The 25963-nt window shown below is 35.2% G+C and overlaps 1 protein-coding gene across 1 annotated transcript in view; it reads left to right on the plus strand.

The window, feature by feature from the left end:
• RAPH1 (Ras association (RalGDS/AF-6) and pleckstrin homology domains 1) overlaps window positions 1-25963 on the plus strand; it is an 82786-nt gene that overhangs the window by 25863 nt on the left and 30960 nt on the right. The window contains exons 2-4 of the mRNA XM_064485066.1: window positions 858-977; window positions 5246-5351; window positions 6165-6670. Of these exons, the coding sequence (XP_064341136.1) occupies window positions 858-977; window positions 5246-5351; window positions 6165-6670 (732 nt within the window). The remainder of the gene's footprint in view (window positions 1-857; window positions 978-5245; window positions 5352-6164; window positions 6671-25963) is intronic.

The raw sequence follows: 25963 nt of genomic DNA on the forward strand, positions 1-25963 counted from the left end.
TAAGGATATCTTTATTCTCTGAGGAATTGTTTAAGATAACTGACAGGTTGTATTCTGAATATTGGAACGAAAGCTGACTCATAAATGTGAGTCAAGAGTATGGCATGTACAATGAAGATACTTGTTGTGTCCCTGGGAAAGTTAATAGTTATTACTACAAGTTGAAGGAAAAGGATTTGTGGTCAAATAAATTTAGAATATGTTGTTAAGCAAAGCTAAGCTTTACTGAGGATTTCTCAATCTTTATTAATAAAATATCTTATATTAATCAGATTAATCTTTAAGAATCTCTAGTGTCTGGTCAGTCATTGATCTTACTTTGTTTTGTGTAATCTTATCCTCTCTTCACAAAATAATATACAAGTTCCATGTCAGGTATCATGTTATTTTATTAAGGGGAAGAAAGAAAACATATCTTATTTCAAGGGACTTAAACTTGAAAAGTCACTACATGTAGGAAATTTTGTATGTATAAAGTTTTCAATTCTAGTTTTCTATTTCAATTCTGGTTTCATGGATTTTGGTAGGAACTGATAGGGAAGTAAATAAAACACAAATGGGGTAGAAAGTGAGAGTAGGATAGAAGGAAGTAGGATAGAAGATAGATTAAAATTTTTGTTTTGTATGTTCTCGGTAATGCTTGTTGGACAATACATATTTATTTGTATCTAAACAGATTTTTACAGAATAAGGTAATAACTTGCTCCCCATTAATGACTTCCAGTTTCCTTTTATAACATATCTATAGTTTTGAAGGCCTGACTCCAGAGAGTTGCAGTATATATCAGTACATACAGTGCATACTTTTTGAAGTTCAGCCTGTAACTGTTCATTCTATACAAATATCTGTATTCCAGATGGAGCAGCTGTCAGATGAAGAAGTTGACCATGGTGCTGAAGAAGACAGTGACAAGGAAGATCAGGACCTGGACAAAATGTTTGGAGCCTGGCTGGGGGAGCTAGACAAACTCACCCAGGTTAGAAATAGTGCTTGAAAAACTAGTTGAGGATTTTAGGTCATAACTGTGTGCTAAAAGTTTACTGTGTAGACATAAGGATGTGGATATAGGTTATGTTTTAAAGTACTGCTATAAAGGGAAAATGTCCAAAACATTAACAAGTAAATGACTGTTAACACTAGAACACAAGATATTATCTGTGGTTATTTTAAGGAGTTAAAAAGAAAAATGCTTTCGACAGGTTCTGTGCATTCAGAGGGACTTCTTAAAATCTGTTTCATAAATCGAGATTGCTGGCTAAAAAGTTTTAAAGCCTAACGTGTAAAAATCTAAATTTTAGCAAATCCTAGTCCATAACTTAGTATGAATACATTTTACGTCATAAATAATATCCTCATATGCAGATATTGTCTATTACATGATTCCAGGATACTGACAAAATTTCATCCCTTGCTGCACTTTATTGTGGGTTTTTTGTTTGTCTGTTTTTTGGTTGGGAGTAGGTAATTATGTTTATTTATTTTTTAACGGAGGTACTGAGGATTGAACCCAGGACCTCGTGCATGCTAAGCATGCACTGTTCACTGAGCTATACCCTACCCCCTGCATTTTAAAACAGCGGCAAAGCTTTTTCCATTTTGTTTTGTTGGATCTTGGGTGTTTAAAAAAAGAATGACTTTATCCTCTAAACCAGGTAACTTGTTAGAATAAAGGCATATGCTGTTACTACCCCAGTTAGTACATTATATTCAATATTCAGTATGAAGATAGTTATCTGTATTAAAACAACTTTAATTTTATGACAGTGAGAACATTAGAACAAAACTTATTTTCACTCAACCTTAAATAGTATTTCTGGGAAGAACTTTTGTGTAAATTGCTTAAGTATGAGATTCCTTAACCAGTAGAAAAGTAGGTTGTTAGGTGGAAACTTAAAGTACTAGTTTGTTTCTGTATTTCTTTCTGTTGTAGTCTGGAATTAAAACTGAGAAACTCTTCATGTAATTCTTGCTAGATCATTTTGAAAAGCAGACATGTTTGTGACCATAACCTGTTAATGCTGAATTTTGAGAATAATGCTTTTAATCCTACTAGAATTTCATAAAAAATCGTTCCCTTCATCTCTGATCAAGAGAAACAACATTATTTGTGGTAATAGGGAGGAGGGCATAGCTCAAGCGGTAGAGTGCATGCTTAGCATGCACGAGGTCCTGGGTTCAATCCCCAGTACTTCCTCTAGAAATAAATAAACCTAATTACCTACCCCCACACACCAAAAATGAACAGGAAAACAAAAACCAAAACAAACCTAAATAAAATACTGGCTTAAAAAATTAATTAAAAATAAATAAATTTTTAAAAACATTATTTGTGGTGATAAAGGTTGTTTCCTATATAAAGTTCTTTTCCTTTTGCCACACCATTTCAGTTTAATTCTTAATTTTTTTAAAAATGTTTTTGGCATAGAGATGATGACTAGACTATGCGGTTTCTATGCTGAGGAGAAAAAGGAAGGAGGAAGCCAAGTAGAGGAATAGAAAATGTATATATATGCATGACTGGGACATAGTGCTGTACATTGACATATTGTAACTGACTATACTTCAATTAAAAAAAAATAAAAAGAAAATGATACTGCATGAAGGAAAGTATGTGAGGGCCAGCTGATGTGTGTGGGGTTTCCTTGACTGTGGATTTTATTGTCCATACCTGAGGAGGGGCCAAAAAAAGGGAAAAAACAGGAGATATCAGTCCCGCCACTCTGGGTAGAGTAGACTCCATGTTACTCTACAGCAGTTGGCATTTCTACTGAATACAAGAAAACCTTGTCCCTCTGAGCTTGGTTGGAATTCCCAACACATTACCCCAAACTGCCAGATTTCTAAGTAAGATAAAATGGATTCTGTCTTCATTTCAGAAAGTTATTCTCAAGGGAAGAATGCTTGGAATCAGATTTCATGATAGTTTACTAATATATAATTATTTGACTATCATGTTTCTTTTCTCCTGTTTTTATAAAGACAGTTATTAGAAGGAATTGTCTCTAATAATTTTGTTGTTCTTAGGGAGGAATGCTTTCAAAATCTTCCTCAGGTATTTATTTTAGCTGCCTTATACTATTTGACTCAGAACAAGTTTAGATTGTATGATCACAAGTAAATAAAACAAAGAATTGATTTCTTAATTTAAAAAAACTATAGGTTTCAATTCAATAAACTGTTACAAGAAAAAGTAGTATATGCATTGCATGGCTTATAATGCATAGTTTTATGGTTTAATCAGCCTGTTTTGACTATAGAAACCAAATTTTTCTTTAACTACTCCTTTTAAGCACTGATAGTGTCAAACACTGCTATTATTAATGATCTCAATTGTATATAACTTTTTTTATTTTAAGAGTGTGTAATTTAAAAATGATTATTTTGTTATATGAGGTAGTTAACTTTCATCTAATAAATGCATGTGTGAAATACATTGTATCTTAAAAAAGAAAAGAAAATCTTGGATTCTTCCCTAGATCTAAAATTCCCTGACATACAAATGTGAAAGAGCTATTCATCAAAAAAGTTGGTCCTAAAATAATGCTGTGACTGTTCTTTTTTATTTATAAATCTATAGAGAAAACCAGGTAAAAACTGTTGCATAACATGGCTCACTGCTAACAAGTTATTTTTTAACACTTCAGAAGTTTTCAAAAAGTATTTTGCTAAGTTAGTGGCTAAAATTTCACATTTCTTGTTTATTTCATTATTTTAGTTCACTGCAAAGAGTCATCTGTGCACCTATATCACACAGTCTTAATGGATTTTCAACATTATATTAAATCAGTTGTAAATTTTAAGTGGTTGGTAAATTTTCTGAAATTGTTTGTCAAATTTTGTTATCCATTTGCATTTTTCTGAAAGAAGGTTCATGGCTTTTATCACATTCTCAATGACATCCCACCCCTCCACTTCTCCCACCCACCCCCTCCAAAAAAAAGGTTAAAAACCTTAGCCCTGATAGATTACCAGTTTCTTGGCATCAAGGAGTATTTCTTACTATTTTGCTTGTTGCCCCAGCATCATGGACACAGCAGATAATTATAATAAGTATCTGTTTATTTGAACTGATAAATAATAGGTGGACTTCTAATATGTCCTCAGTTATACTCAAGTTTTACTGAAAACATTACCTACTTATTATTCTTCATTTCCACTGAGGGAAGGAGATTAGATCTTAAATTGCAGCAGAATTAGGTTTGGGGTTAAAGGAGAATTTCCTACCTGTTTTGTGAAACTTTGAAATAAGGCACTTAATGGTTGAGGATCTCCTTTATACGACAGCTTTAAAAACTGGATGGACACTATCTGAATAGATTCATTTTATCTTGAAATGAGTAAAGAGGATAGCATTCTAATTTAATTCCATGATTCTACAGATAGACTATTCAGCATTCTTTTTCATTTGAAATCTACTTGATAATTATAAAGAGAAATTAAAATTTTTAAAGGCTAATCCTAATATTTACAAATTTATTTAAATAGACACTAAGTAACTACTTACCCTTCCCCTGAATTTCTGTTGTGAACATCTTTTCTTTATTGTAGAAAGGTTAGAAAAAAAGAGTCATTTAAAAAGATGGTGAGTTAACTTACAAAACACCTTACTCTGTACTGTAGTGCAGTATAATTCTTATAACTTATCACAGGCAGTATAGCTGCTTTACAGTTTGCCCTTACCTTGATAGAGCTCGAAAAGAACAAAGATATTTCATCATTGTTTGAAGTTGTCGTCACTTTCTGTTAAAATCTTGGGTCTTACTGATTTTGAGTCCAAAATTGTGCCTTATTTTCTGGGTACTTCATGCCAAGAACGAGGCTATGCTGGACCAAAAACAGATTCCTCTGAGGAGAGAGATAGCAGAATTCTCTGCATTATTCTATTCTGTTTCATATCTTACCATGCCTGTATTCATATACCTAACTTATTTTATAGTGAATTTATGTGAAATAAGCTCAGTCACTATGCTTGATGTATTTGGAAGGAAATTTACTCTGAACTATGACCATCTCAAGTGCCTTAAGTAAGCATATATCTAAAAATTTAAAAAAAAACTATGACCAAAATGATATGAAAACTAATTATACTTTACCTTGAGACCTTGAGGCAATTACTTAGAAGAACTTTGGTTTTATTAACTGTTATATGGCAATTCACTTAATCATAAAACAAACTTTATATATCTTTTTATATCATTGAAACCTGAATTTAATATGACTTAATTAAGTTTCCTTCTTTTAAAGAGTTTGGATTCTGACAAGCCCACAGAACCAATAAAAAGATCTCCTCTTCGCCAGGAAACAAACATGGCCAATTTTTCTTATCGCTTCTCTATATACAACTTGAATGGTAAGATGTAATTGGAAATAAAATGTACAATAGTATAGTAAGTTGTATAGTGTGGAAGTAATGCAGCTACAGCTCCATGTAGCTCAATATAAAAACTACGTGCATAACTTGACTGAGTTCTTAGGTTTCTTGATTTGTGCATTTTATTACTAATACAAATAATCACAGAAAAAAACTGAAACATAACTAAAATTTTCTAGTTGACTTATTAATAATTGACAAAGTACAGACTCAGGTGGAATCCTACAACAAACTTAATTGCAATGTTGTATTTTCACTGGAATAAAGTTCAGTGAAATTATCTTAATAGTAATTTAAAAATCAGCCCCTCTAGCCTTTATTTAATGAACTCTATCTAGTCAGCTTTACAGTTTTTTGGAATTGACATTTGAATCTGTAATTTTTTAGGCCCCAACATTTCTCTATTTATGCCCTCAGCTCTTTAGGTATTAACATTTCTACCAGGGCAACGGTCATATTAATAACTTGGAGCCTCAGGTAAAAAAAATTGCATGGGAGATGTGGTTAAAACCATGGAAAAATATATGATTTTTGCATTATTTTTGTCTTTTAACTCATAATTTTACTCTCTTCTGATTACTATAAATCTTAAAAGATGAACTCTGCTTCTAAAATTTTTCTCTTGGAATTTAAAACAAAAATCTGTTAGAAATCCTGTATTTGATAGGCTTAAGGCCCAATAGAATGAATATTTTTGCTTTTCCCCCTTGCATTTATTAACTGATTTATAATAGAATGTATAAATTATGGTTCATTGTGTTCTGGAAACCTCATGCATGCTGTTCTTTGCAGAAGCTCTGAATCAGGGAGAAACTGTGGACCTGGATGCCCTAATGGCTGATCTTTGCTCGATAGAGCAGGAGCTCAGCAGTATAGGTGCAGGAAATAGTAAGCGTCAAATCACAGAAACAAAAGCCACTCAGAAATTACCTGCTAGCCGACATTCGTCAAAACATGGCACTTTGAAAGGACTGTCTTCCTCATCTAATAGGATAACTAAGCCGTCACATGCCAACTACTCCCTGGATGACATCACTGCACAGTTAGAACAGGCCTCCCTGAGCATGGATGAGGCCGCTCAGCAGTCTGTACTAGAAGACAGTAAGCCCTTAGTAACTAATCAGCACCGGAGAACAGCATCAGCGGGCACAGTGAGTGATGCTGAAGTACACTCGGTCAGTAACTCCTCTCGTTCAAGCATCACTTCCGCAGCCTCCAGCATGGACTCTTTGGATATTGATAAAGTAACACGCCCTCAGGAACTGGATTTGACACATCCGGGGCAGCCAATTACTGAGGTAAGTGGATAGAACCTTCTTCCCTGGTATTTCAGTATTAAAATAAGGAGAAAATGATATTTTTTAAATGCAATTTTAATTAACTTTGTTTTTTCTACATATGAAATTGGCAAGGATACCTCTGAGTTAAGTTTTAAAATCAAACTACGGAAAGAATGTATTACCAGATACAGCAGTGTCAGAGGTGATTAAGAAGAGATCTGGTTTTTTCAGTTTTATTCTTGTGACTATTTGAAGTCCTTAATGTCAGTTGTATCACATGATTAAAAAACTTGAAATGTGATCTATATTGAATGATATTTTGTGAAGTTATGATAGCTATTAAGCTGATAATAATTTATAATATATGTTTATTATAAAATAACCACTTGAGAAAATGTTTCATTTGTAGTTCTCCAAATTCTAATTCTCAGGGCTTACTCCATTTTATTATCAAAGAGTCAGGTTTGGGTAGTGGAAACAACCATTGGGCTTGGAATCAAAAATCTTGGTTCCAACTGTTTTATTTACCGCTCACTACCCATAGGACCTTAAATGAGTTATTTACTCTTTGTGAACATCAGTTTCTCATAGTAAACTGGAGCTAATAGTACATGGTCTTCCTTCTTCATACTGTGGTTCAGAGAATCAAAAGTGATATAATATACATGAACAGATTTTTAAAAGATGAAGTTTTTCTGGATGTGATGGGGTGATAAGAATGGGTTTGTGATAAACTAAGTTTAGCAAACGCTGAGTTTGGTGAAGGTGAATTCTTGATTGAGTTCTTTTCATGAAGGAGAAGGCAATTTTGTTACAGTATAAAGTAGCAACAAGAAAGAAGAAAATTAGTGGGGAAGAATAAATCCAACCTTCCATTTAGTTTGTATCTACAGTGCTCTCTAATACAAGGTAAAATAATTTGTATTAATACGAAGGTAAAATCTTACAAAACATTGTTTAAGGAATTGCTGAGAAATTTATTATTTACTCCTGTTACTTGATATTATTGACACCCCTCCCCCCACCATTTATTTAATTCATTAGATTACTTTCCATCAGTCAGTAACCTTGATATCCACTCATATACCTAGCTTCATTCTAGGCATGGTGGAGCACAAAATAAGCATAAGTCATGGTGGCTTGGAGATAAACTTGAGTTTTATTGCTTGTAAAGAAGGTTAGCAAATTATATCAAAGAAAAAGATGTTCATTTATTTAAAATGAAACTTATTAAGTGGCATATATTCTATAGAGAACTTGAAAATGATTTCTTGTGATACCTGGGCATTATATTTAGCACCAGTTACTTGGCATGCATCACTCATGTCTTTTAGACTTAACCTGTTGAGATATGAGCAATATATTATCAGGGATGTGCTTTCTTGGTTATTCTGGGTTTTGTATGTTGATATTCCTTCTTTCTAAGGATTCCTTTTTTCCAGATTAATTTGAGTTGGGTCAGGATGCGTAAGGACAGGTTATGAACTAATTAAGAGTCTTTGTGTGTGTGTGTTTCCATCTGTAAAAATACACTCATTATAAAGTTCACTCTGTAGGAGCACACTCATTATAAGTTCAAACAGTAGAGGAGCAAATAAAGTAAAAAGTGACAAGTCTTCTCCCAGCAAACACTTCCCATGATACCTAGTGGTATCCATGGCAAGGAGACCAGTGTTTAATGGTATAATGTTTAAGTTTAATGTAAGGTTTGGTGAGTAAACCAGGAAAAAGGCAAGAAAAGGAGTTAGTCTTCTCTATCCAGCCTGTTCTTTTGCCTTGTCCAGATGTGTAGAAAAGTGGCTTAACAAACCTGCAACTTGCTTCTATATACTTTTTTATGAATCTAATCTGTTCTGATTCAAACCAAGAAAACTGAGGAAGGCTTACTAGATCCCAAAACCATGTATCAAATTGTCCCTAGGCTGAAGTACAATTTTTAAAAAATATTTTAATTAGTTTTGCATGCATGGAGTTAGTTATATAAAGTTCTAAAGGGACTTGTTACCAAAAGCTCTGCTACACAGGCAGACGCACACTCATGCGCGCTGTATTCTCCTAGAGGTAAGCACTTTCTGCTCCTTTAGCCAATTCTTAGTGTATTTACCTCTCTATCATTAAATCTATAGTCATACAGCTATTTCTTGATGTGTATTTTATCTGCTGACTTCTCATTCTGAAAGATTTACATATGGCACTCCTTAGACAATTCCCCTCTTTTTTCTCCTCCTGGTCCCCCATCCTTCTAATATATTTTTGTTGTGTTACTATTCAGTGTTTATATTATCACAACTATATACATGCAGTTTACTGCTAAAGTGTGTATAGTTTTATTACATTTCCTTTCTGGGACATTACCTTTTGCTTTTCCTGGAATTAAGAACTGTCTTTAGATTTTAAAATAGCTTTTTGTATGTTTATTACTATTTCAACTCTAAACTTTTTCCCAATTGTTTAACACTCTTACTTGGTTCAAACAAAATTAGTGTTCTATTAATTTCATATTCTTAAAATTCTTCCTTGTCTTTTGTAGTCTTTACTCTAGGATCATTCTTAGAGTAAACACTTTTCTCTCAGGTGGGTAAGCTTCTCCAGAGGTGATTCTTCCAACCCCCTGCATGGAGGGCATATGCTTGGCTGCCAGTGTTTTAGCAGCCCATTTGGGAAAGAAGGCACGGGGTATGGAGCTGTTCTCAATGTGATCTTCCATTTAATCCTTCTAGGTCAGTGTTTCTAAATCATCAGCACTTTTGACGTTCTGGGCTAGATAATTCTTTGTTGTGAGGAGCTATCCTGTGCATTGTAGAATGTTCAGCAGCATCCCTGCATTTACCCTTTAGGTGCCAGTACCATGTGCACCCCTCCCATTGTGGCAACTGGAAATGTCTCCAGACATTGCTGCATGTTCCCTGTGAGTTAAAATTGCCCCCATTTGAGAATCACTGGGTTAAGTGGAAAGGGTTAATAGCACATCTGAGTCCTTTTTTTCATGGGGAGTAACCTTGGGTTTTCCTTCTCTTGACATTCTTTCGCTAGAAACTTGACTGATAAATATAGACTGTGTCCAGGTAGCATTGCTTATTGTAAATTGACCCTGGTTGGTGAGTGCATATGGACCACAAAAACTGTGAGCGAACTATAGAAGCCTGTGAAAACACTGACCTTGACTTTCTGGTGTGCAGTGTGTGACTCTTGTAAGTGAGCATGAACACATCCCTTGAGGAGCCCAGAACCTACATGCACTGACTGTTAAAATGTACTTCTGGTTCCTGTGGAGCATGAAGTTGCCCTAAGCCAGGGTGATTCCTGTACTTATTCACATGATCTCTTTCCCTTAAAATGATGGGGCCAAAAAAGGCCCCAGATGGGCTGTATAGATCCCTTGTGAAGACAGCATGTCCCATGCCAGCATGCTGTCTTTGTCTTTCTGCAGAACTAAGTGAACCTGGTGCCAAGCTGTGGTCTGTCAGATCCTGTCCGACTGAACCTGAGACTACAGCTGGTGGCGCAAAAGGAGGAAATCTGGGAATTAACTTTTTTTCTTAAATATGCTTTCAATCTTGCTTTTATTCCCACTTTCACTTCTGCTGCTTCTGGAGATTTTCGAGGTTACATAATGTAGATTGCTCCTCTGCTTTTCTTCAGTGCTGGCTTAGTATTCGTTTGCTTTCCTTAGGTCTGCTGAGTTGTTTACCACTCAGCCGTAAGCTTTCTAGCTTCCATGTTTTTGTCATGTCTTCTTATAAGTTTGTCTTTCAAACAAAAGCAGCAACAGAACCCTGTATCTTTGTTTTAGTGGAATTTGGGGAGGGAGTGGGACTATCTCACTGGCTATTCAGTCTCCTCCTTATGTCTTCAGTCTCTCTCCCTCCCTCTTTTTTTTTTAATTAAAATGTAGTTAATTTACAGTATTGGTTTCAGATATACAACAAAGTGATTCAGTTACACATATATATAATATACATTTTTTCTTTTCAGATTCTTTTCCATTATATGGTATTACAAGAAATTGAATATAGTTCTCTGTGCTACACAGTAGGTCCTTGTTGTTTATCTATTTTATGTATAGTAACATGTGTTTGTTAATCCCCAATCCCTAATTTATCCCTCACCACCCTTTCCCCTTTGGTAACCATACAGTATTTTCTATGTCCATGAGTCTGTTTTTGGTTTGTAAATAGAATTTGTATCATTTTTTTCTTTAGATTCCACATATAAGTGGTATATGATATTTGTCTTTCTCTGACTTAACTTCACTTAATATGATAATCTCTAGGTCCATCCATGTTGCTGCAAATGGTATTATTTCATTCTTTTTTATGGCCGAGTAACATTCCATTGCATATGTATATGTATGCCACATCTTCTTTATCCAGTCACCTGTTGATGGGCATTTAGGTTGTTTCCATGTCTTGGATATTGTGAATAGTGCTGCTATGAACATTGAGGTGCATGTGTCTTTTCGAATTAGAGTTTTCTCTAGATATACGCCCAGGAGTGGGATATGTTAAGTCTATCTTTAGTTTTTTAAGAATCCTCCATACTGTCCTCGATAGTGGCTGCACCAGTTTACATTCCCACCAACAGTGTAGGAAGGTTCCTTTTTCTCCACAGCCTCTTGAGCATTTATTATTTGTAGACTTTTTAATGATGGCCATTCTCACTGTTGTGAGGTGATACCTCATTGTAGTTTTGATTTGCATTTCTCTAATAATTAGTGATATTAAACATCTTTTCACGTGCCTGTTGGCCATCTGGATTTCTTCTTTGGAGAGGTGTCTATTTAGGTCTTCTGCCTATTTTTTGATTGAGTTGGTTTTTTTTTTCTTATGTTAAGGTGTATGAGCTGTTTGTATATTTTGTAAATCAATCCCTTGTCAGTCATGTCATTTGCAAATATTTTCTCCCATTCTGTAGGCTGTCTTTTTGTTTTGTTAATGTTTTCCTTTGCTGTGCAAAAGCTTTTAAGTTTAATTAGGTCTCATTTGTTTATTTTTGCTTTTATTTCCATTACTCTAGGAGCTACTTCAAAAAAATATCGCTGAAATTTATGTCAAAGAGTGTTCTGCTTATGTTTTCTTCTAGGAGTTTATAGTATCTGGTCTTACATTTAGGTCTTGACTTTGAAGTGCCCCATGGTGCAGTCCTCAGACTACCTTTCTGTCTAGTCTGTATCTGCCACTTTTGTGATCTTATGCACTGACAACTACAGATTCTAATACCCTGTATCGTTTGTTTAAGACACATTTCCCCCCCACTCCCGGCTACATTTTAATCCCTCTAAAACAGTGGTTCTCAACTGGGAGCTATTTTGTCCCTCAGGGAACATTTAGCAACGTCTGGAGACATTTTTGGTTGTCAGTGATAGAAGGGTGCTACTAGTGTCTGTGGATAGAGGCCAGGAGTGCTGCTAAAATCCTTCATTGCACAGGACAGCCCCCACAACAAAGAATTATCTGACCCACAATTGTGCCAAGGTTGAGAAACCGGCATCTAAAATCAGATGGCATGTTACTCAGTCAGCAAGATGCCAATTATACTATGTTGTGTGAAGCTGTCTGTTGACAGTTTCTGATAAAGATGAAGAAAGTACCAGCATTAAATCATCTTAGATTCAAGGGAATACAGGTTTCCTTAGCCAGTGTCTTTCCCCTGAACTCCAGGCTCCTGTTTGTAATCAATATCTCTATTTGGTTATCTAATAGGTGGCTCAGATTTAACTGCTTTAAAATTGAAGCCCTGATGTTTTCTCCCAAACTATTCCTCCCACAGTCTTCTCCATCTCAGTTAATGGCTGTTCTGTCCTGGTTCATCGAGCAATATCTCTGGAGTCGTTATCTTCTCTTTTTTTCCCCCACCCCACTTCCAATCCAGCAGCAAATGCTGTTGACTTAACTTCAGAATATATCCAGAATTTGATCACTTCTCAACGATTTTCACTGCCACCAAGCCAACATCGTCTTGATATAGATTTTTGAAATAGCCTCCCAACCAGTCCTCTGTATTCACTGTTCCCTAACAGTTTGTTATCCACATGGCAGCCAGAGTGGTCCTATTAAAGATAAGTCAGATCTTGCCCTTCCTCTTTTCAAACCCAAAGGCTTTGTATCTTCATCAGTGTAAAACCAAAATCCCTACAATGGCTTGAAGGACCTTACCAGATCTGCTTTCCTACTACCTGCCCCTATATTCCTTTCTTTCCTCCCTCGCTTACTCTGTCAGCCATACTGCTTCCCATTTGTTCTTTGCCAGAAGTCAGAGCTCATCTCAGAACCTTTTCACTTATCTCCCTGCCTGGATACACTTTTCCATGATTGACCCCCTTATTACCTTTAGGGATTTGCTCAGATGTCACTTTCCCAGGGAGGCCTTCTGTGATCACCCTATTTTAAAATTGAACTCCTTTTCCTTTGCCCTGTGATTTTCTTGTCTCCTTTTTCTGCTTTATATTTCTCTTTATTGTAGAACCATTTAAAATACTATATTTTACTTTTTACATTTTGCTCACCTATCTTCTCCCATTTGAATGTAAGCTCCATGAGGAGAGGAATTTTTTAATTTGATTCCTGATGTATCTTTAGCGTCTAGAACATTATTTGGCTCATAAGAAGCCATCAGATATTTGAATGAACATTTAAGTATATGCATGTGTTCAATCCATCTTTCTCTAGAAGTCTTGCACTCTAAAATTATCAGCAATTATTTTCTTTTAAAATAGTGGATGGAGTGCTGCAAGTGAAATAATGTGAAAACTCTGATAGTGAAACTTGTTTTTTTTTTTTTTTTTTACAACTTAATTCTTTAGAGGCAGTAATTATATGTATTTTAAAGAAACTCAGGACAGAATAGTTACTTTCTCCGAAGTTTAGTGATACAAATACCAGTTAGAAAAAATAATTTGAAATTGGCACTATTTCATCCTGGGAATGTGGGTATTCAGACTGCCCATCTAAAAAATAAAGTAATTCTGTGGCTTACCTTTCTGCCTCCTTGCTCTCTGAAGCCAACAGCTATAGACACAGTACAATTTCACATCAGGAAGAGTATGTCTTTTCCCCCTGCCTTTCTCTCTCTTCACTTTTGTTGGAATACTTGCTTCCAGGCACTTCACATATGTTCTCTCATTTAAGCCTCCCACTATCCCTTTGTTATGGGCATTGTTCCAAAGAAGAGTAAGTAGGTCAAATAACTGGAAAGTCTGTATTTGAATTCCAAAACTACATTTGCCTCCCAACTTTTATCAATGTCTTAAAAATAAAATGAAGCTGATTGTTAAAAATGATTATTTCCTGAATATTAAAAGAATGCTTTTAGCATAAAAATATTTTCCATGGATAAACACAGTTACAGAATAATTTTAGTCAGTATTCTTTCCAAATCCATCAGTAAAGTTCATTTGCAAAGTTGTTAAAATTAGAATGCAATGTAGTTGAAATAAATTCTAATAAGGGCTATATCTTAAGCAATGTGAAATAAATATTGCAGCTGATTTATTGGTATCATTGTGGTACTTTTATTTACATTAACTAGTAAAACAATACTTTGCAAGAGACAGTAGTTTGCAAATTAAAATGGAAATTGCATGTTATAAATTTTATAAAGTAGGTTTATTGGAAAGATTAATGCTAAAATATACCTTTATATTTATTTTCTGTTGGGATTTAAATTAATAATTCCTCTGAATTTGGAATTTCATACACAAAAATGTATTTTTAAGATGAAAATGCTTTTAGAAGCTATTACTGGGGTTTATGGTAGATTCAAAAAGTTTTGCTGAATCTTAAGAATACTTAATGATTGTATTGTAAGTATTTTGATAGGAAAAAATTCCTCAGTATCTGAGCTACTAAAACTTGTCAGTGTTATATATTTTCCCCTCATATGTGTAGGGTTTTTTAAATGAAATCTTTCATGGATACACCATTATAACTTATAATATGCAACCCAGTGTATCATAGCTTCAGTGCAATTCCTTCACTTCTTTTACTTTCCAGAACTATTTTGAGAATTAATGTGTGCAGAAATTTTGAGGTATTGGAAAGAAAATAGCAGTTGTGTTTATTGTAGCATCAGGTGGCATTGGCATTGAAGTCCTGAGTCATTCTTAACAAACAACATTTTGCTCTGAAGTATTAACTGGGTGGGAGCACAGGGCTTTCTGAAACTTCAAGAGGACTACGTATCTAAAAGGTTGGGGTCATTAATTGATTTCTCAATTATTACAGCTACGTTTCTCCTAAAATTCTAATGTCTGTGTTGCTACATCTCACTGAAATTTACTCACCTGTACCATCTTGGTATTTAATTCCAGATTCCACTGGCCTAGTGAGGTTAACAGAAGGAATAGGTAGCGATGAAAGAAGATTCTGCTAAAGATTTGGTGAAATCCAGGGGAAAGCCTGGTTCTCACTCACACACTTAAAATACACCATCCAGTCAGCACTGGCATGGATGTCCTGATCCGTGTTGTGTGGATTTCTTAGAAATCTGTGCAGTTTTTCCTTGAGGAAGTAAAAAAGCATCTTTATTTGGTTTTAGGTCTGTTTTGTTTTTCTTTTCTGTTTTGTTTTCTGTTGGGAGAGCTAGTGAAGGACTTTAAACTATTTAATGGCCAGTTTTATATATAGATATATAGGAGAGAAAGATAGGGAAAAGTAGAAAGTAATGTCAGAGTGTTTTTTCTGTGTTGGGCATTGTGCTTTACTTGTCTTAGCACACTGAATCTGTACAGTGCCTTCTGGAATAGGTGCCATTACCTCTGTTTTGCAATGAAAGGAATTTAAGACTGAGAGTGACTAAATAACTTCCCCAAGGATTTGAACCCAGACAGTCTGGTTGTAGAGCTCATACAGCAATACCTTGCTGCTTCATCACAGAATTGAAGGAGAATCAAGATTAGGCTAAACTGGCCAGTGCTTCTTACATCCAGACCTAGAGACAACTACATGGGCAGTTGAAGAAAGGCAAAAAGATTTATGCAGTAACATCCCCATCTTGTGGTCTTTTAGTATATTCCTGAATATAGTGTTAAAATTTAACAACCATAAACTGGCTCTAATCTTAGATGAATTGAGGCTTAAATAAAATTCAGATGAGAGCTGGTGGTTTCCCACTTTTATAATAACAAATGTTACTATTACTCATTTAATTTTTATAGCAACCTTTGGAGATCAGTGCTATCCTTAACACCATTTTATACATGAGGAAATAAGTAATAAGCCCAGAGTCACATTTGCCAGCAGTGGCTGAGCTGGGGCTCCAGCCCCAGGGTCTGGATTCTTAACCATCATCCTATGCTTATTTTTAATACTCGTGAAGAACACATACGCATGTTAGTATGAGTTGGATGTAAATCTGTTTTATTAAAATGTTAATGTGTGTTCACAAACCTCCACTTTGTTCTAGTTATAATCTAAGGTGTTAGCTATCGAAAGGAAGTATTATATTTGTAATTATGGCTTTGGTACAAGTCCGTTTCTTGATTATGGTTTGGCTCCTATGTTCAGAGCGACGCTTTTCTGTACACCCTCCCCGCCATGGTTCTGGCTCATAAATGGTACTTTATTTTAACATGTTACAGATTCAATTCAGGAAAGTAGTGATCCATAACCTACTTTGCAGTGATTTGTGGAGTGTTTTTGAGAGATTGATGGAGAACTTCAGAGCTTTATAACAAATGAAAGTCTTTGGAACTGAGAATGTGTGGAGCAAAATTTATGTGCAAAATTGACCTTCACATTCACTTTTCTTATGTGTTTTGAGCACAGCTTTTAGATTTAGGAAAGTAATGATGAAGAAAAGGTAAAAGTTAGATTTGGAGTGATAACTTTTTTGTAGTATTTAAATATTTTGTGGAAATGGAACTATTTAGCATTAAATGAACTGTTTCTATCATTTCATAATCTCTTTTCATCTTAATGTGACAGCATTTAATCTTTGCATATGTACTCTTTTCTATTGGTTTTGTCACTCAGCATGCACATAATTCATTTTTGGTAAGAATGTGTTGAATTTTAATAACTGGTGTTCCATCATACTCTGTTTAACATGGTACATAAGCAGTCACCTCTTGTTAAACACTTTGGATTTAGATTTAGTTTTTTTTTTTTTTAAGTTAACCGGTAAGCATTTGGATATATGATGGGAGCTTGTGTGCTTGAATCTAGACAGAACAGATTTTTAAAAAACTTTTTATTTCAAAATAATGTTGAACTTACAAAAACTTGGAAGAATAGTACAAAGAACTCTTAAATCTCATTCAGATTCACTCATCTTTAATGTTTTACCACATTTACTTTATTTTTATATGTACATTTTTTTTCCTGAACCATTTGAGAATGGTTGCATTTATCTTGCCCTTTTAGCTCTTAATATTTAAGTCTCTATTTCCTAAGAATGAGGATATTGGCAATATAGATTTGATAGGCTTCATGTTGATACAGTGATTGACACAGTGCTATAGAAGATACTGAATGAGAAAATGTAGAGAGGGGAAAGCAAAAACGGTCTTGATCTGGCCAAGCAGGTGGCATGAAGGCCAAGAAGAAATAGTTATTTATACATTCCATAAATATTTGAGCACCTAGGCACTGTGTTGAACTGTAAGGGATAAAACTATGAACATAATACACAATGTCCTTATTAGACTATAATTTATTGTATGCAGAGAAGAGTGTCAGAACAAACAACCAAAGGAGCAATTTTAGTGCAGTGAGGCAAGTACTATAATAGGAAAGACATAAAGTTTAGTTAAAGGGTCGTTGATGGCTTTGAGAATGAATTACAGAATGCATTACAACTCGAAGGATGAAGACTAGAGAAGAAAGGTGGATGCGAGATTGCAGGGAATTAAGGGATAAGTGCAAGAGTTACACTATAGCTGAGTTTAGGAAACTTGGCAGTGAAAAGGCGAAAATAATCATTTAACAAGAGGAGGGTACCCAGAAGAACTGAATGTTTTCCTGTCCTTCCCAGCCTCATGAAACTGGACCAGTTGCGTATCAGAGACTGAGATATTAGAGGGGGAATGAATGGGATCTAGGCCATGGTTAGCTTTGAAGCAGGAAAAAGACATACTTACATAGAACTGGAGAGAAGAATGAGAATATACGTGTAGTTGTAGGATACATTGAAGGGATGAAGATTTCTATGATGCAATTTTCTTGGTAATAGAGGGAAGTGAGGTCATATGAAGAGGTGGAAGGGTGAAACCAGAAACTTGAAGAACTTGGAGACTACTTAGAACAAGCTTAGAGGGAATGACGTAGAGGAGAAAAGATTGAGAGTACTGCCAAACAGCAGTTGAGGCCCAGCTGAGGTCTGGAAGTGTGAACTGCTACTGGACAGGGTGTTTCTGTGCAGTTCTCCCATAGAGCTCTTCTGTCCAGAAGCAGAGTTAGGTTATCCTTAAATTATCAAGGGTTTTAGGATCATCTGTTCTTACCTTCTTTATTTTTGCGTAATATAATGAGGTGCATGCAACTTTTCATTACTATTTTGTTTCAACGATTCATTTCAATGATCTTTTTCTCTTCCTTCATGATAATGAGAACTGCCCTTTTCCACCTCCTTTACCTATCATTTTCTCCCTTCCTGCATTTTCACAGCATGCTATTTCTCTGAGATGTCCCAGCAAGCAGGCCAAGCGTCATATTGACTTCACAGAAGAACAGGCTGAGCTGACACCAGTAAGTTCTATAAACATGTCCGTGGGACTGCTTAAATATCAGTGAAAGGAATGCATTCTCTAACACTCCTGATGGTGAAACCTTGTCATATCTCAATTTTTTTAATAAAAATTAAAACCAAGCTTTAAAAACAAATGAGCAACTATAATGTACAGTGCCATTGAATATTAATACTCAGGGTAAGATTATGTTGGTGGTAGCATATCTAATAGAAATTTTGTATTGGAGCCTGAAACCACATGCTTTCTTTTGTATTTGAAGCTGAGGGCTTCTGTACATTTCTCAAGATTTTAACATATTTAGCGGTTCTTCAGAATGGGGATGTCAAGTAGAATGACTCTTCTGCACTGATGCTTAACGGAAAGCCTAATTTCTTCAAAAATACATTATCTGGTCAGTGGTTAACAAATCTGGATACTTCATAGCTGCTCTGTTCCATACGGTAGCCACTAGCCACATGTAGATATTAAGCAATTCAAATGTTAACTTAAATTTAGATGTGCTATAAAGGTAAAAATACATACCAGGCTGCAGAGACTTAGTATGAAAAAAAGAATGTAAAATATCTTGTTAATATTTTGTATTGATTACTTGTTGAAATTTTAATATTTTGGATATTTCTAGTTAAAAAGATACTAATATTAGTTTATTTCACCATTTTCTTTTTACTTTAAAAAAAATATGGTTACTAGAAAACTTTAAATTACATTTGTGGCTTGTATTTCCAGTGGACAGTGCTGCTTCAGAATCATCTATGAAACATAAAAAAAAAAAAATCCCTGACCCCTACCCAACTGAATCAGATTCCCTCTGACTCTCCCACCTCCCCTTCCTTCCTCCCTCCCTCCCTCCCTTCCTTCCTTCCTTCCTTCCTTCCTTCCTAGCCTTTAAAAATACTAATAGTAACCCAGTGAATTGGTTTCACAACCCACTAATGGGTTGTATCCTACTTAGTGGAAAACACTTCTCCAACCTCATCTCTAGCCCCTCTCCCACACTCTTAAGCATCAACCACTCTTATATAGTATTTGCATTGTCATCTACTTGTCTTTTCTGCCCAGGCAGCAATTCTCAATCCTTTCAGTACCAGTATCCCCATTTTGTAACAAATAATTTATAACACTATTAGTATCCCAAATGAAATTCATAGATAATGTAACTTACCTGCATATCTATTTTATAGTGAATTTAATGCCGTAACACCTAGTATGAAGGAGAAATAGCCAAAAATAATTTATAACATTATAATGTATCTATTTCAGTTTTGAAATGATTGGCCATTTGAAAACTGTATTAAAAGACACAATGGAATAGTCAAATCCTACACCTGGTTATAATTAAGAGCTTTAAATTTAAGAAAAATGAGAAGACCAGAAGTCATTTTTACAGGAAAAAGAAAGCACAAATGTGGGTGGACCCAGAATTAAAACATGTTATGTCAATAGCAGACAAAACATACCTGTATATGGTCATTTAAAAAAAGGGAAATAACCTTAATTGAAGTAGGAATAATGTGCTGAGACAATTTATAGATTGCCAAAGAAAAGAAAAATGGGGAAGTACAAAATTCTTGCAAATAAGAGAAGTCTTATAATTGTAGTGACAGAATCATTCCCTGCCATGTAGTGTGAGATGAGATACTGATAAAATGATTTTTTTTTGATTTTTTACATTATATATTTCACATTGTGCCATATTTTAGAGAACTCTCAAAGATAGAGTAATTGAAATATTTTAAAACAATCTTTGTTAATGAAGCTCAGTAAAATCCCTACCTTTCATGTCTTTCATTAATTTAATAGTATTTAGTTCTTAATTCTGTTAAAAGAAATTTCAAATCTCTTCTGTCATTTACTTGCATGTAACAGAGTACACGCTGATACTGCCAGTTTTGGTATTGGCAAATCTTACTTCAGGTAGGTTTCCACTGGTGAAATGGTTGTCCAACATAATGAGTAACTCATGCTAAATGCTGAACAAAATTAAGTGCAGACTTCTCTCAATTTACTAAATTTATGTGTTAAATAGCATTCTTGGAAGAGTCATTGAATATTAAAATTATATGGAAATAATTTATATTTATATGTAAAATGAAGTTTCTGAGCTCTAAACTCAAATTGTTATAAACAGGATTTTCCATGTATATGATTTTTCCGTATAAGGACATTAAAAATTCATGTGTGATGTGGGACTTTGGTTGTTATCATGTGACATTGTTCCATGTTTGCAGGACATCTGGCATTCTTACTTCCCTCCTAATAAGTACCAGTAATGCCCCCTCCTCCTTATTGTGACAGCCCAAAATATCCCCAACTTTTCCCCAAGTGCCTGTTTGAGGGAAGCACCACCCACTTGGAGAACCACTGCTATCTCTGCTCTGTCTCTACCCCCCACTGCACCCACAGTGCCTCTTAGTCATCCTCCAGGACTCTAAGACTCAGGCCTTTTCAGAAATAGTTTGCTGAGCCCCTAATTTTGGATTGGGTGCTGTCTCTACCTCCTACTTGCTCTTAACACACTAATGTAGTTGTCAGTTACCTCCCTCACATTGGAAAATAAACTCTGAGAGCAGGGAATGCCTTTCTTGGTCACCTTTGTATCTCCATTGCCTGGCATGGTTCCAGGATCAAAGTTGAATAAATAGTTGAATAAATGAAAAAAAGGGGAAAATGGGAGAAAGAAAATGGGCAAATAGAGCAGTGGAATGCATTAAAAATAAGCCACTGACTTTGTGTTGCTGGTGGTGAATGAAAGAAATTGTAAGAAGGCTATGTTTAAATGAAGCATTTCATTTTGGAGCAGCATGTAGCAGGACTGAGGCTGATTTAACGACATGTCCAAACCACTGTGTCTTTCAGTTCTTAAAGTCCTCCAACTGTACACCATTCTCCTTATCCCTCTTGCATCTTTCTCCAGTAACCAGGTCTCCTGCCACCACCACCCCCCCCCACCATACTAAGGAATTCCAGAACAGTGTGTGACTGGTGCCAGTAGGGAATATAAATTAAAGTAAGGCATTTGTTGAAGGAGTTTTCTGCTTCTGGTTTTTAGATTTTCATTTTTTCTGCTACAAATACTTGTAGCTTAGACAGAGGGAGCATGGAGACCTGGCCTCTGTCTCTGCTAGTAATTAAGCAGTGAACACATGACTGCCCCAAACACAGTGATTTAGGATGCTGTTCAGCTAATGTTTGTGGTCTCATTTTTTAGATGCAGTATATTTTTGGGTCACCAGCCATAATGATTATTTCCTCCTTATTTTAAGCTATTTAAACCTTTCAATATTTTAAAGTGGGTGACTTCTACTTCTGAGTCTTTAAACAAATAGTTGGATATGGTTTCTTACTGATCAGATACAGATTTTTTTGTGTGTGATTTGAAGTCTTGAGGTGATTTGAGTTTAAAGACAGTAAATCTTTTAAGTTTTTTTTTTCAAGTTTAAACTTGAATTTAATGTCTGAAATTATATTTACCAGAGAATAGTTTGTTCTGGTAGCCTCAAACAGATTCTTTTTTTGTTTAAAATAAAGTTCTCTGAATATAGGTAGTTTACTCATTCTGGGACTATTTATAAGAGAAAGTAATCTTTATGACTAAGATAAAGTAAACAGGAGTAGGTTTTCAAGAAATTGTTTTCTATATGTTTTCATAATTATGTAAGAATACATTTTTTCCCATTATATGTGAATAGCCAAAAATAAATGGGAAGCAAGGAAAATTATAGTTGTTCATTTTAATTTGCTTCTCAGTTTTCTCCCTGGTCTTAGCCAATTGTTAACCTCAAATTAAATTGAATTTTTAGAAATTTCTGCTTACCTGCTGTCTTTATAGGTGAGCCAACTAATCTTTACCTTCAGGGTATTATACCGTCTAGGTAAACAAGGACCTAGGGATAATTTTCTCTGTTCTTGTTATTGTTTGACCTTGTTTGTCCTACTCTTGATAAATATGTCCAATTTTTGTTTTAAACCTTAGGTTTCCCTCCCCTCCCTCCCCCTCCTGGAGTGGGTGAAAGGGGCATTTATGCTCGTTAAGATTCAACTTAAACTAAAACAAAGCTTAAAAAATACAAGCAAGGAAATACAATATAGCAAACTCCGCAACTCAAAATAGTGCAGACATAAGCAAAGATTAAGTTAATATTATTTTCTGTGACAGCGTTTCTAGTCTTGCAGTAGTGTTTTATTATCTGTGACAATGAACTTTATGAAAGTAGGTGCTACTCTAGTATTTTTTACATAAGTTTCTTTGAAAAAATTTTGTTTCTCAAGAACAATTTGATACACACTTGGATTTATAAAATATAGTAATATGGAACATTTTCTATAATTCCAGCTGTGCCATGCATTGTTTTAAATGGTGGTCAGTAACCACATAGCATTAAAAAAAATAAATACTGACTTAGAATTATTTAGGGACAGGCAAGTCTGAATTATGTATCAAAACAGCTACAATTTATACTATATGAGTTTAAATACATACAGTTGCATAAACTTACAACGCATTACTAAAAAGTTTTTAAGGAGGAAAAGGAGGGTTAGGACTAGGTTATTCACAAATAATTTTTATGAAAATATACTAATTGTTTGAATTAATTTAACCAATTTAAGGGAAAACATTTCGTAATGTTTTGTTTATATCATTCATTTGCTGTAGAAGTCTTTTAGTGAGCAACAGTATTCTTATATAGTAAGTGACTTAAAATTTTACTGAATACAAGTGATATCCATTAGGCAAAATATGTATGGACATTTTTCCTCTTGCTGTGGCTGTCATTGATTTGGTCAGAAATATTTGCAGAAGTTTAAAAAGTGAGGTAGGTTTTTTTTTTCCTATAAGAATATACTATTTAAAGCTATATAGATCTTGTGTAGGCTTTAACAAGAGGAACGAATGTGGTTAGTTTAACACCTGTGTGTTTGTGCTGTATGCACAGCACTCAGAAGCACTGCCCTAGAAGACAAACTGCTCTGTGATCTTTGCAGTGTGTGACATTTTCCCAGTGAGGGATCAGCAAGAGTGGGCTAGGGAGCGCCTACTGGCATAGATGGTGTCTTTGCCTCCCCTCCTTTTCGTCTTTTTTTTTCTTTCTTTCTTTCTTTCTTTCTTTCTTTTTTTTTTGATTTGAAAACATTTCAATGAGTTTAGAAATAAGATAGGAGATTAATGATAGAGAATCATTCTTGCTTTGTCTACTTTATATTTTAAACACATGAAACCTCCACTGACTTCTGTTGCCTTTTTTGTTTTTCTCTTTTTCTGCACAAGCACTCCTATCTGGACAGGGAAACCTCCCTTCTTCTGAGAAACATTGCAGGAAAACCTTCCCATTTGCTGACCAAGGTGATACTTCTTCTTCCACCTGCATGTAAATATTTATTGTCTTGTAGGTAGATTGTAATTTCTGTTTTTGATTGTGCTCTCAAATTTCTCAGATTGTGCTTTCTTATTTTGGTACCTTTGTCCTTAATAGAGGCATTTTTTCTCCCACAGAAGGTAATTATTTACTGATTTTAATGACTATCAGAAAATATTGAGAGTAGAAAATATTTTCAGTAATTTTTCACTAGTTTTTAACTTCTGTAAATACTTGGCAGTCTCCTCAAGTATGTTGCACTTTTTCTAGTTTAACATTGTATTTCATTTTAAAGTCTAAAAACCATTGCTTTACTTTTAACTTTTACCACTAGTGGCCATCCATGCTGTGAGTTTCCTTAACAAACTTTGTTTTCTGATTCCTGTTTATGTTATCAACACCTCATTTAATTAAATGTTTATTTTTATAACAATCTTACTTTATATTAGTTTAATCAAATTGGAAGAGAAGACTGCAATTTAAATTTCTCAGTTCTCTGCCTTCAGAATGGTTTGAATGGGTCCAGCTGGATTTTCATTGGGCTGGTGTTTTACAACATTTAAAATCATTTAGCCGTTGTCATCATTAACTATGGAATAACAGAATAGGGAAGCTGGATAGCTTTCCACCTCTTTTAAAGTCATGTTTTTATTTCGTTATTTTATTTAATGTTAAATTCAAGCATGTCAGGCTTGGTTATAGTCCCTGAAGAATGTACAAAGTAATTATGGTTACTGTCTCTAAGTTGTTATTATTGTATCTGAGGTTCTCTTTAAAAAAAATTATTTCTTTTTCACCTTACAAACTTGTGAAAGAAGATGGTAAGGCTAAAATTAAAATCTCCCTGAGTAGCACCTCAGAGAGAAGACCCAAGAGTCAGCAGTGAACCTCTTTCTCTTGCTTGAGTTTCTGTCCTCAGAGGGGACCTAGGAATATGGTAGAAGCACCTTAAAGATCAGGGAAATGTAGAAATCTGAGCAGGTAATAGCCATTTACTTTATAACCATAGCAAAGTTCTTTCCTTTTTCTTAGCTCTTCCTTCTCTGTTAATACTCTCCCTGGAATCCACACTCACAGCTTCAACTAGGATCTCTGTTCTAGATCAGATCTCTCTCCCTGAGAGCAGCTCACTTGCAGATCACTGTCAGACATTTCCTGGAAGGTTACCGGCACCTCCAGTTCTGCAGGTCTTTAGCTTCCTTAGCCACACGCTCCCTCGGGCCTCCCAATTTGTATCTGTCTATCTTCTTTTGACACTTCTGTTTCTGTTCAGAATGCTGACATTCTCCCAGTTACCCAGGTTCAAGCCCCTTTCCCGCCTTGGCACCATTCTTTTTCTCACTTATTATCTATCTCAAAGCTTTTGTAAGCTTGTCGTAATTTGGAGGATTGATTGAGTTTACCCATCCATCTCTTTTGCATGGCCACCACCCTAAAATGGCCTCTTATGTCTCATTAGAGCCACTACACTCATGCCTGACCCTCCTTCAGTCCATTTTGTACACTGCTCTCAGATGAAGTGTAACATTGTACCATTTCCATTGCCTGTTTATTCAGCAGATATTTGTTGAGTCATATACTGTGTTAGGTGTTGGGATATAATGTAAAATAGACTTCCCTGCCCTCAGCACCTCACAATCCACTTAAGAAGGTAGATTTTAAAAACTTTATAAACAAGCATGTAAACATATTCTAAATCATGTTAAGTGCTCTGAAGGAAACAAGTTAAGTGATACAGAATACTGGGGCGAGGATTAGAGCTATATTTCCTTTAGACGGTGAGATGAGAAAAGGCCCTTCTAAGGAGGTGACATTTAATCTAAAGTGTGGAGGTTGAAAAGAAGCCAACTTGAGGGTGACGGCAAGTGTTCTAAGTAGAGAGGCTCAGGAAGAAAAGAGCTTGGTGTGTTTGAGAAGTGGAAGAAAGACTATGTTGCTGGAGCCACAGTAAATGAATGAAGATATGAGTGTCTTGATTTGGGTTTGGAGAGGTAGGCAGGAACCAGATCACTCAAGGCATGCTAAGAAGTCTGTATTTTTTTTTTCTAAATGCAGTGGGAAACTATTGAAGAGAAAAACTTCATTCATTCAGCAAATATTTACTGAATACCTATTATATGCCAGACCCTGTTTACAACCCTGGAGATAGGGCAGTGAACAGAACAGAGCTCCTACCACAAGGAGAGTAGTTGTTCGCAAGTTTGGGATAAATGCAGTCAGTAGCTTCTCATCTCCCTCTGCCCAGAGATGCTGATGCTGCCTGCAGGGTGA

Source organism: Camelus dromedarius, chromosome 4 (genome assembly GCF_036321535.1).
Source record: "Camelus dromedarius isolate mCamDro1 chromosome 4, mCamDro1.pat, whole genome shotgun sequence".
In the NCBI taxonomy this organism is placed as follows: Eukaryota; Metazoa; Chordata; class Mammalia; order Artiodactyla; family Camelidae; genus Camelus; species Camelus dromedarius.